Source organism: Miniopterus schreibersii (genome assembly GCF_964146895.1).
Source record: "Miniopterus schreibersii genome assembly, chromosome: 13".
NCBI classification, from domain to species: Eukaryota; Metazoa; Chordata; class Mammalia; order Chiroptera; family Miniopteridae; genus Miniopterus; species Miniopterus schreibersii.
Genome location: NC_138113.1, coordinates 41,788,790 through 41,806,075, shown reverse-complemented (window position 1 = coordinate 41,806,075; position 17,286 = coordinate 41,788,790). Strand labels below are relative to the sequence as shown.

General features: G+C 36.5%; 1 protein-coding gene across 2 annotated transcripts; it reads left to right on the top strand.

Moving 5' to 3' along the window:
* The first annotated feature begins 419 nt into the window (after positions 1 to 419).
* MOB1A (MOB kinase activator 1A) lies at positions 420 to 14,718 on the top strand. 2 transcript variants are annotated; one of them, XM_081156571.1, is made up of 6 exons: positions 420 to 683; positions 4,008 to 4,174; positions 6,947 to 7,040; positions 8,614 to 8,747; positions 12,380 to 12,543; positions 13,548 to 14,718. In XM_081156571.1, the coding sequence occupies exons 1-6, from the start codon at positions 670 to 672 to the stop codon at positions 13,623 to 13,625; spliced, it is 651 nt and encodes a 216-aa protein (XP_081012697.1). In that variant the 5' UTR covers positions 420 to 669; the 3' UTR covers positions 13,626 to 14,718. The 2 variants fall into 2 exon arrangements, with proteins under 2 accessions (XP_081012697.1, XP_081012698.1); XM_081156572.1 differs by having other exon boundaries at positions 567 to 683; positions 4,011 to 4,174.
* Positions 14,719 to 17,286: the final 2,568 nt, after the last annotated feature.

Sequence of the window (17,286 nt, the reverse complement as noted above, 5' to 3'; positions counted from 1 at the left end):
ACCGGCTGCTTTTCGTGGTGATGAAAATATTCTAGAATTAAATAGTGGTGATGGTTGCACAGCTCTGGGAATACACGAAAAAACACCACTGGAGGGTACGTTTTAAAAGGGTGTCTTTTACGCTATGTGAACTATATTTCAATTTAAAAATCAAACTAAAAATGTTTAATTCTGGGGTTCAAAGAGGAGTGCCGCAGTTTGAGCAGCACTTCCCCGCGCTATCCAGGGAAAGTAAACCAACAGCAACCAGCCGGGCAAAAAGCGGGGTCAGCCACTCCCCTGGGCCCCCGCCCGCCGCCCTGCCACGCCCCCCAGAGGAGGAAGGCCCGTCCTGGGGGCTGCTGATTGGGTGAGCCGTAAAAGAGGGCGGGGTGCAAAGGAGCGAGCCTAGTACCGCCCGGCAGGGGGCGGGGCGGGGCAGAGCGAAGCCTTTTCTCGCGAGATTATGCTGGTTCCGCATATCGGTTCAGCTAGGTGGGGGAGGCAGAGAAGGTAGGAGCAGGAGCTCGCATCCGTTTATACTGGCTCGACCCCCGCGCGGACCTGCGGCGGCCAGTTTTCCGCGGTCGGCCGGCTGAGGACTCCGCTACCTCTCAGTTCTCGTGCGGCCTCCGAATCCTGACTGCGGCAGGGGCCAGCAGCCCTTCCCCTCCCCTCTGAGGATAGAAGATGAGCTTCCTCTTGTGAGTGCAGCCGGGCCGAGGGGTCCAGGGCTGAGGGCGGAAGTCGCGCAGGGGGCGAGGGGGTTCCTGAGGCGAGGGCCGGCCCCGGGGTCGGGGTGGCCGGTGCTCGGTTTGCCCAGGTTTGGGGCCACGGGGGAGGCTAGGACGTGGGCCGAGGCAGACGGAGATGAAAAGTCGACGCAAAGGAAACGGAGCGAGAAGGTTGAGAAGAAAGGCCCCGAGGCCCGTAGCGCCTCCAAACTTTTCCGCCCCAACGCCCCTGAGGGCGAAGGGACGACCGGGGGGCGGGGCGCCGGGCCCCGCTAGGGGCTCCCAGCTCTCTCTAGTCTGGAGTCTTTTAGTAACGATCCCTGCTGACTTAGCTTTTACTCCACCGTTTGTCCAGTTTTATCATCATCAGTATTAAGCTACCCCCGTGGAAGAATGCCACCCCAGGAAACCGTAGAGTGAGTGCTGCAGTTGGAGCTGCATTGCTCTAGCACCTTGGTTTTTATTCTCAGGTGGCTCTCTCTAGATAGTACATTGCTTAAATATGTGTTGTATGAATGAATAAACATCCATTTTAGTTTCAGACATTACCCACAGGCATTTTATTGAATTTTAAAATTGCATAGTGTTTCATCACCAGAGTTAATCTACCTAGTTCCTTATTGTGAGAAATTTGAATTCTTTCGCTATTTGTAAAGTAGTACTGAGAATGTCTTTGTCCAAATCCCTTTTTCTTCCCTCCTTTTGATTATTTTTTTAATGGTATAGTCTTCAAAGTATGATTACCATGTCAAGAAGTCTTTAAGATTTAGATTTTAATTGCAAATTTCTGTGTTACTAGAACAGTTCTCCCCAGTTGCAAATTTCACTAGAATAATCTCTCCTATCCCCCCAAGTCTTTTTCTTATGAGTTAATGTTTATTTAGTGGTTTGTCTCTGTGTGCACGTTGCTTAGTTGCTTTTGGATGTAAATATGAGGCTGTGTATTTCTTCTGAACTTTGTTTTGTTGATGGATATTTGAGTTTCTACTTTTTGGGTTTTCTGTATAATGCTGCTATGAACTTTTGTGTGCTACACATTTTTTTGTACTGGATTGATGTATTCATTTCACTTGGGTATTATACCTAGGAGTGGAATTACTGAGTTACATGTTAATTATGTTTAATCTTTTGAGGAACTGCCAAACTTTTTCAAAGCACTGCACCATTTTCTCATTGTGATTTTAATTTGCATTTCCCTAGTAACTAAGAAGGTTGATCATCCTTTCATGTGCTTATTGGCAATTTGTATATTTTTTTGGAGAAATGTCTATTCAGATCTTCTGACCATTAAAAAAAGGGGTTTTATAATTATAGTTGACAACCTTTGGCCATTTTTAAATTGGGTTCTCTTTTGTTTTTGAGTTGTAAGAATTCTTTATCCCTGATACAAGTCACTTATCACATCTGTGATTTGCAAATATTTTCTCCCATTTTGTGGATGCTTTTCACTGTCTTGGTTTCATTTGAATCACAAGTCTTTTTTTTTTAATAACTTTTTATTTTTTAAACGTTTTTATTGATTTTAGAAAGAGAGGAAGGGAGAGAGTGAGAGATAGAAACATCAATGAGAGAGAAAAATCCAATGGCTGCCTCCTGCATGCCCCCTACTGGGGATTGAGCCCACAACCCTGGCATGTGCCCTGACTGGGAATCGAACCTGCGACCTCTTGGTGCACAGGAAGACGCTCAACCAGCTGAGCCACACCGGCTGGGCGGAAGTCTTAATTTAGATGGAGATCATATTTGAATATTGAGCCATCATTCCATGTTTTCCAGATTTAGTTTCTGTCATTCACAGTTTTCTATCTGTAAAAGGCCATTACTTCTAATTTAGTACTTCCCTAATAAATGTAGTAGGTATTTACCATGTTAAAAACTTTCCATATTTGATTTTTAATGTTTTTGTAATTCATTTTTACTTCTTAGTCAGTCTTATTTAAAATTCAAATTACTCAGGTAAAGCAAAAGCCCAGTTTATTCTTTTCCCCTTCTTAGAAGTAATAACCACTATCAATTTGATGTGTATCCTTTCTGACCCTTTCTGTGCATTTACAAAATGGGGTCCTGCTGTACATTTGGTTTTGTTTTAACCATGTCTTGAGATCTTTTCATGTAAATACATGTAGCTCTATCTTGTTCTTGTGTCTTCTTAACTACAATGCAATACTCCATGATGTGGGTGTATCATAGTTTGTTAATTCATTCTTCTAATAAGCCTTAGGATTGTTGCCAAATTTTTTGCTATTAAAAACAATCTTGGAAAACACATCCTTACCATATCTAAGAGAGAGACTTAGAAGTGGGATAGATTAAGGAGCATTTCAGTGTTAACATATACTGCCATATTGCCCTCCTCAAAACACTTTACACTTTCACTAGTAGTGTATTAAAGTACTGTTTTCTCTATACCACACTTAATGTAATTGTTTTAACTTTTGACACTCAGTTTAATGAAAAATAAATCTTTAATTAAATAGCTTTTCAGTTGTTCATTGGTCATTGTATTTTTCCTTCTGAACTGCCTATTCATCTCCTTAGCCCATTTCTCCAAAGGGTTCCTTACCTTTTTCTTAACATTATGGAAGCCCATTATTACCCAGTTTATCTTTTGTAATATATATTGCAAGTACTTTTTTTGTTACACTAGTTTTAATTGTTATGATTTGAAATCCATCCATTTAAGGTTTCTGGGTTTTGTAACATATTAGGAAGACCTTCCTTGTGGATGGTGTCAGATAGTAATAAAAACTTATTTTTTCCCCCAGTAACAGTCTGTCTCATTTATTTTTTCTGCTTAAAACTTAAAAAATGTGATACCTCCGCTGTGGTTTGCTTTGATGGCATCCCAAATGTTTTGGTATAGAAACTGATTTTTTGAGCTTTAGAACCTTAGGGGTACTCCCCTCCCAGCACCATTTTGTGTAGGTGGAAATTGAGGCCAAAAGGAGGTTAGGTTTCTCGAACAGCCACAGAGATCGTGGTAGATCAAGGACTAGAATCCAGATTTTCTTCTGCTTTTGGTTCAAGTGCCCTTTCTATTACACCAGACTGCTTCATGAAATATAGTTAAATTGCCTTCTTTGTGAAATTGTGCTGCTAATCCTGTTTCTACATGAGGAAAGAAATTTAAAGCATTCTTTTATTGTGATCATCACCCCCCCACACACACCCCAAATCCTGGCACTTTTCAGGGACTTTTTAATTTTATTTTACAAGCAGTTTATATTCTATTAAAATTATGCCATTCTGCTTCTAGTTCTAAAAATTGATATACTTTTTCTTTTAACCTAACAGCAGCAGCCGGTCTTCTAAAACATTCAAACCAAAGAAGAATATCCCTGAAGGTTCTCATCAGTATGAACTCTTAAAACATGCAGAAGCAACTCTAGGAAGTGGGAATCTGAGACAAGCTGTTATGTTGCCAGAGGGAGAGGATCTCAATGAATGGATTGCTGTTAACAGTAAGTTTTTAATAGCATTAAACTTTACTGGTTTATAGGAAAGTCCTGCTAAAACCTTTTCATTAATGAATTTTATTCTACAGGTCTGTGAGGGTTGTAATATAACAGATTCTCTACAAAGAAAGATATAAATACATTCAAAACTAGTGTTCTTTTCAGAGTACTTGCTTGTAGTTTTTGTGGTTGAGTAGAGAAACCTAAGGAGAAATGATGAGTGCTTGGGAGAATGCAGCTGAGTAAGGTCAAATAAGAGATTGAGAAATGCAAAGCTTCTTCCTGTGGTGGAGCATGATTTTGTAGGCAATCAGTCTGTGTTATTGTGCTCTTACTCCCAGCAGCTCACATCTGCCTCTAAATATACAGAAAAGTCAATTGCAGTTCATATCTTCAGTCACTTATTTGTTGTGACTTAAGAGTAGTCATAGGAAATTGAGAGATTGGGAGAAAATTGTGGGACCTATGAGCTGAAAGTCACTTTTCTTTTTTTCTCAATCCTCACCTGAGGATATTTTTTCTATTGTTCTTCAGAGAGGGGGGGAGAGAGACATCGATGTGGGAGAGAGACATCAACTGGTTGCTTCCCACATGTGCCCCAAGCAGGGGTGGGGAGCAAACCTGCAACCCAGGTACATGCCCTTAACAGGGAATTGAATCCGAGACCCTTCAGCGCAGTGGCCAGTGCTCTAACCAGTGAGCAACACCAGCTAGGTTTGAAAGTCACTCGAGTTCAAGAAAGAGAGGGCATGATTTGGAAGAATATGCTGAGGCTAGGGATCTGAATATTAAGAGTATATCATTTCTAGATAAGATCAGTTCTGGATGATAAGGTTTAAATCTATTAAGAATTTCCAGTGTTCCAGGAATTTTTTTAATGGAAAATTTCAAGCATACAAAAGTAGAGAAACTAGTACAGTGAATTCCCAGGTATCCATTATTCATCTTTAACAATGATCAGTTCATGGCCAGTTCATGATTCTTACCCTGATTATTTTGGAGTAAATCCCAGACATACATATTATTTCATCTATTAAGATTTCAGTATTTCTAAGAGACAGCTCCCCTTTTAAAGATAGTGACAATACCATCATTTCTTTATGTTATCACATATCCAATCAGCATTCACATTTCTGCTGATTGTCCTATAAATGTTTCTTATTTTTAAAAAAATGTATGGTTGAGCCATGGCTGCTGTGGCTCAGTTGGTTGGGTGCTGTCCCAACCAAAAGGTGCCCAGTTCAATTCCTGGTCAGGGCACGTGCCCTCGTTTTGGGCTTGATCCCCAGTAGGGGGCGTGCAGGAGGAAGCTGATTGATGTTTCTCACATCTGTGTTTCTCTTTCTCTCCCTCTCCCTTCCTCTCTTTCTAAAATCAATAAAAACCATTTATTGTTATTATTTTTTTTAATGTATGGTTGGTTTAAATCAGGATACAGAAAGGCCTGTTTTTTTTGGTTGGGTTTTTTAATTTTTAAATTTATTGGAGTGACATTGGTTAATAAAATTATATAGGTTCCAAGTGTACAATTCTATAATACATCATCTTCATATTGCATTGTGTGCTCACCACCCAAAGTCACATCTCCTTTTGTCACTGTGTATTGAGTGCCTAAGTATTGCTTTCTTAGAAACATCACTAATTAAGAGGAAGGTTTGTAAGTGAGGGAGTTTCGTACAAAGTTCCTTTAATATGTTTTTTAAGAAACTTGGAAAAGCCCTAGTGGATTTTTAGGTACTCCTTTATAGGGAACTAAAACATTTTTTAAAACTTGTGTGGTTTTGCCCTGGCTGGTGTTGCTCAGTTTTTTAGGCGTCATCCCATACACCAAAGGGCTGCTAGTTCGATTCCTGGTGTCTCTATCCCCGTCGGTGGGGGGTGTGGAAGGCAGCCAATTGATGTTTCACTCTCACATCAATGTTTCTCTTTCTCTCTTTCCCCCTCTCCCGTCCTCTCTAGAAATCATTTTAAAAATCTTAAAAAAAAACAACACGAAGACTTGTGTGGTTTTAAGGCTTATATGGTTCTCTTTGTACAAGCGTAATAAGTTTCACTCAGTTAAGTTGTTATACTCACCTTCTTCTTCTTCCATTTTTTTGCAGATCTTCCTGAAGTTCCTTTAGGACATACTCCGATTACCTCAACTCTTTAATATGTTGCCTTTTCTTTAAACTCTCACACTTACTGTAGGCCTTTGTATAACTACCTTCTTGTATGTTGTATTATTCATCTTTTGTAATTTTGTCCCTTCTGCTAGCTGGAGAATCCAGGGCAAGGAACATTATTCCATGTCTTTTTTATGTCCTCAATATGCATAGCCTCAATTTTTTTATGATGAATTAGATTTTTTAAATGCCTATTGATAACAGCCACTACACCTTCTCCCTCACAATGTATTTCACAACGCTTTTCTAACACAAATAATATTGTCTGCTCCAGGTGAATAGAAGCTATGGCTTTTTTCAGACCCTTCGATGTAATCAAATTGTATATTCTAATATACAGTTGTCACCATTAAGTTAGAATTATCTCTGATTTTTATTTTTCTGCTGTTATTTGCTGGTTAAAAGCTTAGTATGTTAAAAATGAATGTATATTAAAAGTTTACTTAGGTGCGACAACTTACAAAGAGAATTTACAGTATTCCTGGATTGTTGAATTTCCCAAGGATTCAGCCAAGAATTTGAACACTTAGTCTATTTTTCCTTCAACTGAGAGGTCTGATGTTTGTTGTGTTTACACAGATATTTTAACACAATTCTGCCATTATCGTTCCAGCTGTGGATTTCTTCAACCAGATCAACATGTTATATGGAACTATTACAGAATTCTGCACTGAAGCAAGCTGTCCAGTCATGTCTGCAGGTCCAAGGTACATATTACTGCTTTTTATATACATGTTTGGATTACTAAATAAAATTAACCACTAATTGATTGAAATTAAATAGTAAAGACTTTTTTTCTTGTCTGCTTGTGTAAAAGCATTTCAATTTTATGAGTTCTTGAATACTTACCTATAAGCTTTTAGTTATTATTAAATACTTTGGCGTTTGGTACTTAGTGTTTGATTTTATAATTGCAATATAGTAATTGCAATTAATCATTCTAGTTAAGCAAAGGTAGGGGGGCAGGGAGATGCATGCTTAAGGATGTATCTTTATTGTTTTTTTAAAAAATATGTCTTTATTGATTTCAGAGAGAGGAAGGGAGAGGGAGAAAGAGAGAGAGAAACATCAATGATGAGAGAGTCATCATTGATTGACTGCCTCCTGCAAGCCCCCTGACTGGGGATTGAGCCCACGACCTTCGCATGTGCCCTGACCAGGAATCGAACCGAGATCTCCTGGAGCCTAAGTTGATGTTCAACCGCTGAACCACACCCAGCTGGGCAAGATGAATGTTTAATTGGAGGAGAAAAAGGAAAAAAATACAGAGTTTTATTAACATGGTTCCGTTTCTGTTTTTTAAATTAATTTCTTGAAATCGAGTTTTTAGTTGACTTTTTAATATTTGATTCTTTTTTCTTGTGCTTATTTAGTGTTGATGACTTCCAAATTTTGCTGCATTAATTATCTGGCTTAAAGATGGTAGATTTTAAAAATTTGACTATAATAAATTTCAAGAAATACTGAGAAAGAAATGGAACTCTTTTGTCACCCATATATTGTCAAGATGTGATGGTGTGTGATTTAGGTGTTTCTTTCCAGTCTTTTTGATACAGTAAATGACTGATGTGATGATAGTTGGTATCAAAATATTTATTTACCTTTTGGGAAAAAATTGTGTTTTCTGAATTTGCTAAAGGTATAAAGGATAAATAGGTCCCCAATGAGTTCATAGTCCTATTTTTATTACAGTATTTTAGGAAGGATGTTTTTATTTTGTGTTGTTTTAAGTTTTAGTTCTCAAACTTCCTTAAAAGAAATTTAAATAAAATAAATACGAAAATTAACCTTATCTGTAGCTTAAATGCTTTATACAGTGAAGTTTTGTGTATGTCTTGTTAATCATTCTAGTTAATCATTCTAGTTAAGCAAAGGTGGGGGGGCTGGGGAGATGCATGCTTAAGGTTTTAAAATCTTGACTATTGGTGAAAGCTTGGTGGTCAAGGATCTCAATGTGGTGACCCATCATTCCCTTCCCCAGTCCTCTGCATCCTCTGCCTAACAGACAGGAATGCAGTTCCTTTGTCTTGCCCAGGGCTGTGCTAAGAAACATCCATTCTGGCACTGCAGATGCCACATTATCTCCCCCCCCCCCTCCCCCAATTATAACCACATTTCAAAATAATTTTATAGGAAATTCTCAGTAATCTTCAGTAGAAGTTTAGGTAATTTACTAAAGGTAAACATATGACTTCTGTTGACAAAATGTGAACCTACTTTGACTGCAAGTTGTACATTTGTTGAGTGAAAACTTTATCAGTAGAACCTTTTTCTCTTCAGATACGAATATCATTGGGCAGATGGTACTAATATTAAAAAGCCAATCAAGTGTTCTGCACCAAAATACATTGACTATTTGATGACTTGGGTTCAGGATCAACTTGATGATGAAACTCTTTTTCCTTCTAAGATTGGTGAGTTAATGTTGTAGAACTGTTTTTCTTTTTAGATGATAAATCTGTGCTTTTTAACACTATTACTTTTTAGAAAATGTAACAGACTGTCAAATTTCTCTGCAAAAGATTGTAAATTATATTCCTTTCAGACATGTTTGTGTCTGCCTGTGTTTCTTCAATACTGGTTGTTACTCATTTTACAATTTAGGTAAATAAGTTTGTTTTTGGGTACATTTTAAAGATATTGATAAGATTGAGCATTTTTTGTTTTATTGATCATTGTGTGTTTTCTCTTTATATCCTTTGTTCATTTCTTTGTGTGTTAAGGATATTAGCTTTTTGTTGTAAATGTTGTATGTATTTTCCCCAGGTTGCCTTTTGTCTTACTGTATACATCAAGTGTTTTTGCTATATATAACTTTCTTATTTTGTCTTATTAATCTTTTAATTAATGATGTTTGGATTTTAATCACTGATTAGAAAGGTTTTGCCTACTTCACTATAATAAAAACATTTGTCCATGTTTTCATTTAGTACTTTTGTGGTTTTGTTTTTACATTTAAATCTTTGTTCTGTCAGGAATTTTTTTCTCACTGTTCCCTTCAATTTTTTCCCATTATAAATGCTAGTCAGTTTGTCCAGTACTATTTATCAGATACATGTGTCTTTTCTCCCCTGATTATCAAGTTGTCACATATTTTGGAGTCTCTTAATCTCTTTATCTGTTCCTGTAGAAATTCCACACTGTTTTAATTAACCATGGCCATATATCTTTGAGTACCTCGTAGGGCTAGTCTCTCTTCCTTGCTCTTCTTTTTCAGAATATTCACGACTATTCTGGGATATTTGTTCTTCCAAAGAACTTAGAATCATTTTGTCAAGGTAAAAAAAAAAAATCTTTGTGAGATTTTTATTATGATTTTATTCAATTTGTGGATTAATATAGGGATTCTTGTTCTCTTGACAATACTGAGTCTTCCTATTCAAGAACAAGGTATATTTCTTCATTTATTCATGTCTCTTATTTATTATTTCCTCTTATAAAATTCTATAGTTTACTTTATGCTAATCCTTCACGTTTCTTAAGTTTATTCCTAGGCATTTAATGTTTTTTTTACTAATACTTGGTTTCCAACTGGTTAGTGCTTAGTATATAGAAAAGCTGTTGATTTTTATGTAAATGTTATAATCGACTGCCAGATTTTGATTGTACCTGTTGTTTTGGGTTGTTTTTCTTGAGCTTTTTTAAAGTATACATTTACATCATATAAGATAATGATAATTTTGCCTCTTTCTGATAATGTATACTTCTTGTGTAACTCTTACCTAATTGTACTTAAAACTAGTACTTCCAGGTCAGTGCTAATAGTGATAATAGCAGACATCCTTTTCTTGTTTCCTTTTATGAGTGCTTCTAGTGTCTTAGCATTAAGTAGGAATCTTGCTTTTGGTTAGAAGTGTGTGAATTTTCTAAAGTCAGGTGTATGGTTGTAGAGTTTTATCAGATACTTTTCCTGTATGTGTTGTTGATGACCATAAGGTTTTCTCCATTATTATTTTTTTTAATGTTCTCCTGGAAGAGTATTTTTTATTTGCTAATATTTTGATTAAGATTTTGGAATTGGTATTGAAGGATGAGATTTGGTCCTTGTCATTTTCAGGGTAAGGGTGTCTTATGAACAACATACTGTTGGATTCTGTCTTGTCTGTTCGGGCTGCTATAACAAAAATACCATGGCACATAAACAAGAGAAATTTATTTCTTAATGTTCTAAAGGCTGAATGCCTGAGATCAGGGTGCCAGTGTGGTTAGTTTCTGGTGAAGGTCCACGTCCAGGCTGCCAGACTGCTGACTTCTCACCCAGGCCTCACAGAGTGGCAGGGCAGCTCTCTGGGGCCTCTTTTATAAGGGCATTAATCCCATTCATGAAGAGTCAGACCTGGTGACCTAATCACCTCCCAAAAACTCCACCTACTAATGCCTTCACCCAGGGGTTAGGACTTCAACATATGAATTTTGCAAGGGGGAGGGGGAGGGAGGAATGACACATATATTCAGACCATAGCAGATTGCTTATTTGCAGTCTAAAAGGTCTTTTAGGGGAAAAAGTTATATCATGTTACACGTCATCTGTTTGCTATTGGTCAACTTTTTCATTCTATTATTAAGCATTTTATTTCCTTTCTCATAGACTTGTTATTGTATAGTGACTATGCTTGAATGTTTCTGTTAAATTCAGCTTGAAAGTGCTTAGAGTAAAACAAATTATATTTCTTTATTCATTAAAGTTGTCTTATGGAAGATAAAGAGCACTTTTGACTTTATTCTCTTTTCTCAGCTTCCTATTCATCGGTAATTTATCCTAAGGTTCTGGAATTCTTTTCCCCCTCACTAGGTTACTATCCACATCTTACTTATGTCAGTTATTTACTTTTATTAGACGAAATTGCTTATTCATTTTTAAACAATGATATCCAAGTTATTACTGCTCCTTTTATTAGCAAGATGCCCATTTGTAAATTTTGAAGAGGAGTTTTGACATAAAAATTCATCTTTTCAGTACATGAATATAGGACCCATTTCATAAAAACATGCCCATAAGCTCCAGAATAATGTTTGAAAGGGCAAGTTGTTAGCCAGGCCTGGGGGTAGGGGGAATTCCCCACAAAAATCAGCTTTTAAGAGCAAAATATACTAAATTTCAAGCTATTAAGGACTAATTGAGAAATAAAACAATTCAGAGAAGGAGAAAGTGTTTTAGCTTTTGTCCTTTTAAAGATTAAAGAAAATGTTTCAAGAGTAAATATTCTGTAACAGACCTTTAAGGTTATTTTGGAAGCAGACACCTTCTTATGTGTTTATTTACTATACTCAGTGCCAATTGTATTGTCTTTCTCCTATCCCTACCTTCTAAGAGACATTGGTCTTGTTAACCAAAATTCTCAGGAATGTAACCAGTTGCATCCTTACCTGCACTGCTTGGAGAGAGATTACCAAATCCTCTCCCAGTTCTTTTCTAAGGGGGTGTTTATTTTCTTTGAAAAATAGGGAGCTGCCCTTCCTCCCTTTTTCAGGAAGTATATCCTCTTCTTAGACTACAGACAAATGAAAGTAGCATTTTAAAAAAATAAAATGTTTCTAGTTTAAGGAAACTGGCTTTTACAGTAATTCAGAAGATAAAATATTTGTAAACAGTAGATTATGATGACTTGAAATGTGCCTTTTTTTTTTCTTTTCCTTAGGAGATTTTCCAGTCCTAGTTGAGTGTGTAAAAATTTTTTTTAGAGTTACAGATTACAAAGTAAAAATATTCTATTTATAGTCAAAATACTTAATATTGTTGCATTTAATCTTAGGAAGAGACTCTTCAATATTAAACAACTAAAATTAGGTTTAACTTTGATTCAGTAGCTCTTATACGTAACTTTTGATGCCTGCTTTGTAAGACAGAAAAGGTGTGGTATGTGAGCATACCTCATATACTTAGGTTTGGGATTCTTCTTTCCCTTGCCTTTTAAAAAAAAAATATGGCAGTAGGCTTTTATTTGTGAATGTGTATGTTTGTCGGAGTTGCTCATGGCTGTATTTGAACTTTCTGCTGTTCAATTAGATAAAAGACTAATGGGTATATATGTATATTTGATTATAGGTGTTCCATTTCCCAAAAACTTTATGTCTGTGGCAAAGACCATTCTAAAACGTCTGTTCAGGGTTTATGCCCATATTTATCACCAGCACTTTGATTCTGTGATGCAGCTGCAAGAGGAGGCCCACCTCAACACCTCCTTTAAGCACTTTATTTTCTTTGTTCAGGTAAGTTGAACCATGCTGACTCCTTTGTCCTTTGACTTGGACATACTTGGCTTGGTAACTTTAATAAAGAGCAATTTAGAGGGTCTTATTTATAAATGTAGAGCGAAGTATAAGCAGGGCTTTCTTTTCCATGTTGTTTACTTCATTGATGCTCACAGCAGCATAGAAAGCATCACCCCCATTTTGGGTTTTCTGTCTCTGGCTGCCCAGGTCTCTGGTTGGAATATGAAAAGGAGCACCAGAAACCCAAGAAAGCTTGTTCACCACTGCTAGGAAAATGTCTGAAGTTGGGTTGTTTCATGAGATGTTTATGCCTGGGAGAGAAGCTTTTGGAAGAACCTGTTACCTGCTGTCTTGGGTTCAGTTTCCAGAAGTCCCACCTAAGGCCAAATCTTATGAAGTCAGCAGCTAGAAACTTCAAAAATTAAAATAATTCACATTGTTTGAAAAAGATGGGACTTCTTTAGTCTCACTTTAGAGATGTAGTCATATATTCTATATGAAAATACAAATATGTCTAGATATTATTTTTTTGGTGGAAAAACCAGCAGCTTTATAGTAGATAGTTGTGTATTACAATTCCATGTATCACACAGAGGGGAAGGTACTGTGCTCTTCTCTGTCTTCCAAGATTGTTGCATGGCATAGATAGAGAGTGCAGCTATAGCTATAGATACAGGAAAAGAAAAAGTCTGCTGCCTCGGAGGTGGCCACTATCAATGGTTCATGTACAGTTTTCAGATAATTTCTATGTACATGCAAGCACACTTCTTATTTTAATGTTTTACCCAGTGAGCATCATGCTGTTACATACAGTTGCTTATTTAGTAAGTCCCCTATATTTTAAAAAGGAGTAAAAATGATTCTATTTTAAAATGTTCACAGAGATCATTTCATCATTCTTTTGGATTTCAGAAAACAGGTTGGGTTACTTTCTCTGGATGACATTTACAGAGTTGTAATTTTAGGTCTGTTTTTAAATTTTGTTTTTCTTCTCTTTTTAGGAGTTTAATCTGATTGATAGGCGTGAATTGGCACCTCTTCAGGAATTAATTGAGAAGCTTGGATCAAAAGACAGATAAATGTTTCTTCTAGTACACAGTTACCCTCTTGCTTCATCTACTGCTAGAGCTATCTCATTGCTATCTGTTAGAGACTAGTGATACAAACTTTAAGAAAACAGGATAAAAAGACACCTATTGCCTGTGTCTACTGATAAAAATTGCCCCAAAGGTAGGTTGGCCTAATACCTTCAGAGTGAGAAAGTCAGGACACAAGCCGAATCTGAAGCACTGTGTGACCACTCTTGTTACTGTCACTGAGTCACACTTGGTTTTCATATATCATGATTCATCTGTAGTTTATCGGTTTACTTATTCTTTTACTAAAGAAAATGATGTTGTCTGTTTCAGGTTACAGCATAGTGGATATTGAGAATTTCCACCAATAATTTATTAACAAGTTTCCACAACAAATTTGCTAATAACTCAGATAGGTTTTATTCTGTTTGTAGAAGAGGTATTTTTAAGTTTCCTTAAGATTTAGAACAATTTGTGTCACTTTGGATAACAGTTTAGTTTGAAGTTGTATACTAGTGTTTTTATAGATAATACATATATGTATATTTTTTCACAATCCATGATTGCCATTTAAATCATCATATGACATGTATGGGAGCAACCAAAGTTATTTCTAAAATGACTTTATTTTTTAATCTTTATTGGATTTTATTCACATACGAACCTATCTGTTTAGGAGTATGTGTGTATCAGAAATAATTTTTTTTTAAGGCATCTAAGGTAGTCTTGTAGATTTTTTTAAAAAATAGTTCATTCAGGTTAATTTGAATATGTAGCTTTTGGCCGACAGAAAGCAAACTTCCAAAAAATTACGACAAATTAAGGCCTTAAACCACTATTTTTTCACTTACGTTGTCTTTCAGAAAGCCTTGAAGTTCTGGATAGGAGAATGGAAGAAAATGCTCAGATTACTTGATTTGATTTGTTTTGTTTTGAGTTTCTTTTTTAAAAAAATTACTTCTGTGTGTTTTTTGTGTGTGGCTTGAGACTTAGTGAAGAGTACTGTAGAAATGCACCAACTTTATCCCAATAAGGATAAAACTCAAGGAAAACCACAATAAAAACACCTGGAAAGGTGTACAGATTTTGTAACACAGCTAAAAGTTTGGTGTGTTTCCTATTCTTGTGTGTGTGTGTGTGTGTGTGTGTGTGTGTGTGTGTGTGTATGTTTAAAGGAGACAACATGGGAGAAATAAGTTAAAAAATCTTCATTCTGTTAATAGTCAAAGGATGGATTGAGCCCCCAGAGGGATTTTATCCTGTGTTAATTGTTTTTGTATCAAAACTTGAAATTATTCTATTTCTATTCAGATAAAGAGAATCTTCCCCTTTAATGAAGAAAAGATTTGATTTTCATTAGGTTTCTAGGATTTAGTGACCTCTCACTGTTTACATGTATCGAGGCACAATAATAACTATGATTTACCAGACTGGCACCATTTTAAGTTCACCAGCATTCTGTTTCAGAGTTGTGACTTTTGCAAAGTACTCACCAACTTCTTGATGGCTTAGGCAAAGATTAGTTTTGGTAGGGTTTTTTTGTTATTTATTTTTATTATTCCACTAGAGTATAAGGAAGAGAATTACTTAGCAACTCTGTTTTTATAATAAGTCAATTTCAATAAATTATTAAATATATACCGAATTTTAAAGGAACCAAGCATTTTATCTAATTAGGCTAAAACCATACCTCATTGTTTCAGGAATTAAAGAGTGGGATAATCACTTATGAAAAAAAGAGAAAAGCCCTCTATTAGACATTCCACAGTCCACATTTTAAGTTTACTCAAAGGTCCCTGTCAGGCGGTCTGTATGTTTATGTTCATCATTTACGAACAAGAAAGCAGGTTTCTAGATACCACTGAGAATGTTACTGCTTCTCAACTTTAACCCTTGTTGGCTTTAATTAAGTCTTCAAGGAATAAAGTTAGATTTATCGACTAGGGTTGTACTTTTATCATCATTTCTAATATTTCAAATATTCTCAAGCAAAAGGGTTCTTTTCTCCATTTATTGTCAGTGACAGAAATCTTCCCTGTCTTCATGACTTAGCCCCAAAATGAACCAAAGATGGTCACATTAGAATAGTAATTTGAGACTCAGACTGTCCTTTAAAAAAAATAAAAACTTTACCAGGTTCCCATATTAATGTGACTTAACCAACAAGGCACCTGAACATCAGTGTTACTGTTATTTGTTTATATACAAGGCCAGGGAGTTGAGGGCAGGAGAACTGAAGGAATGGGGAGACGATGGCCCCTTCCTGACTTGGCTAAAGGGCCAAGTTTTGATAAGAGTTGGAAGAAAACAGTCTGTCTTTAACTATCTCACTTTTGATTTTTCTCCCTATGCCCAAGGGTCTGCCTATTGGACAACACTCCCTACCCTGACCCCTCCTAATCACACAAGTCATCTTCTCTCAATAGCTGATCCACTCCTCACACCTGATAACAGTCATGGGGTAGAGAGTGCTTTGTAAATTATGCAGTTAATCCTTTGGTGCTTTTATTTTCAGGCCTTTAAAAAAATTTTGGACAGTGATGTGCCGATTTTTGTTTAAATATTGAATCTTCCTCCTACTACAGTTTTTGTATCGACAGCCAAATGTATTCTTTGTCTCCAGACTGAATAAAGTGATTTTAGAGGGCTGCCAGCTAACAAAGTATTTCATCTTAGACCCATAGAGCCCTAGCTCATGTAGCTGCCTGCCCAGGAAATGCAAATCTGTAGTCATCATCACTCTGATAACAACAAAAGGGAAGTTTTCCTAGTAGTATGAGGCAAGAGGAGCAATCCTGGTGGTGATTGGAACTTTTGCAAGCATTGCTGAGGTTTCCTGATGATACTGTTGGCCCTTTCTGTGAGCAGTGAGGTTATACTAGAAGTGGAGCTTCTAAACTTAACATTACCTCAGAAGCATAAACAAATCAGGCTTAAAGAATATAAGTCCTAGAAATTTGTTTTGAAGCAGCCCCAGTCATGGCACTGGTGTTACCCCCGCGTGATTAGAGGAGGCTATCTCGTCTGTAGAATGCTGGCTGGGACACCAAACTGAGCACCTTCAACAGGGACATTATTTCCTTCTGATACCTGTTCAGTAAGTGGATTTACTATTGTAGAATTCCGGCAAAGAGGGAAAATAGTAGTCCCTCAGCCTTCCTGTGTTTTTGCATTATATTTTGATATTTCAGACTGTAAAAGGCTTTTGGGGGATGTTACATTTGATAATCTTACTGAAGCAACTGCATTGGAATTCACTTGGGTTTTCTCTCATCAGATTCTATTCCAAACAAGTATTCTGTAAATCCAGATGGATTGCCGATTTATTATATGTTTGGTCTACATCGAAAAATAGCTTGCATAAGTTAGTCTTGGTTATTATCTGAAATATTTTTAAATGTTCTTTACATGAAAATTTATGTTGTATTTTTAAACCTTTAGGGGCTTTATCTATTTTTCTAAGTCAGTTAACTGTACTTTAAAAAAAAAGTATTTTGTATCTACTTTTGTAACTTCATCAGAATAAAATATATTGAAAGAAAGAAATGACTAAAGTATGTGTCTCAACACAGTTATTTGTGAAACTATAATTTTGCAGCCTCTGTAGAAGGTTGTCTTTGCTTATCATTTAGCAGCTAAAATGTTTTCTTAACTCTTAGATGAA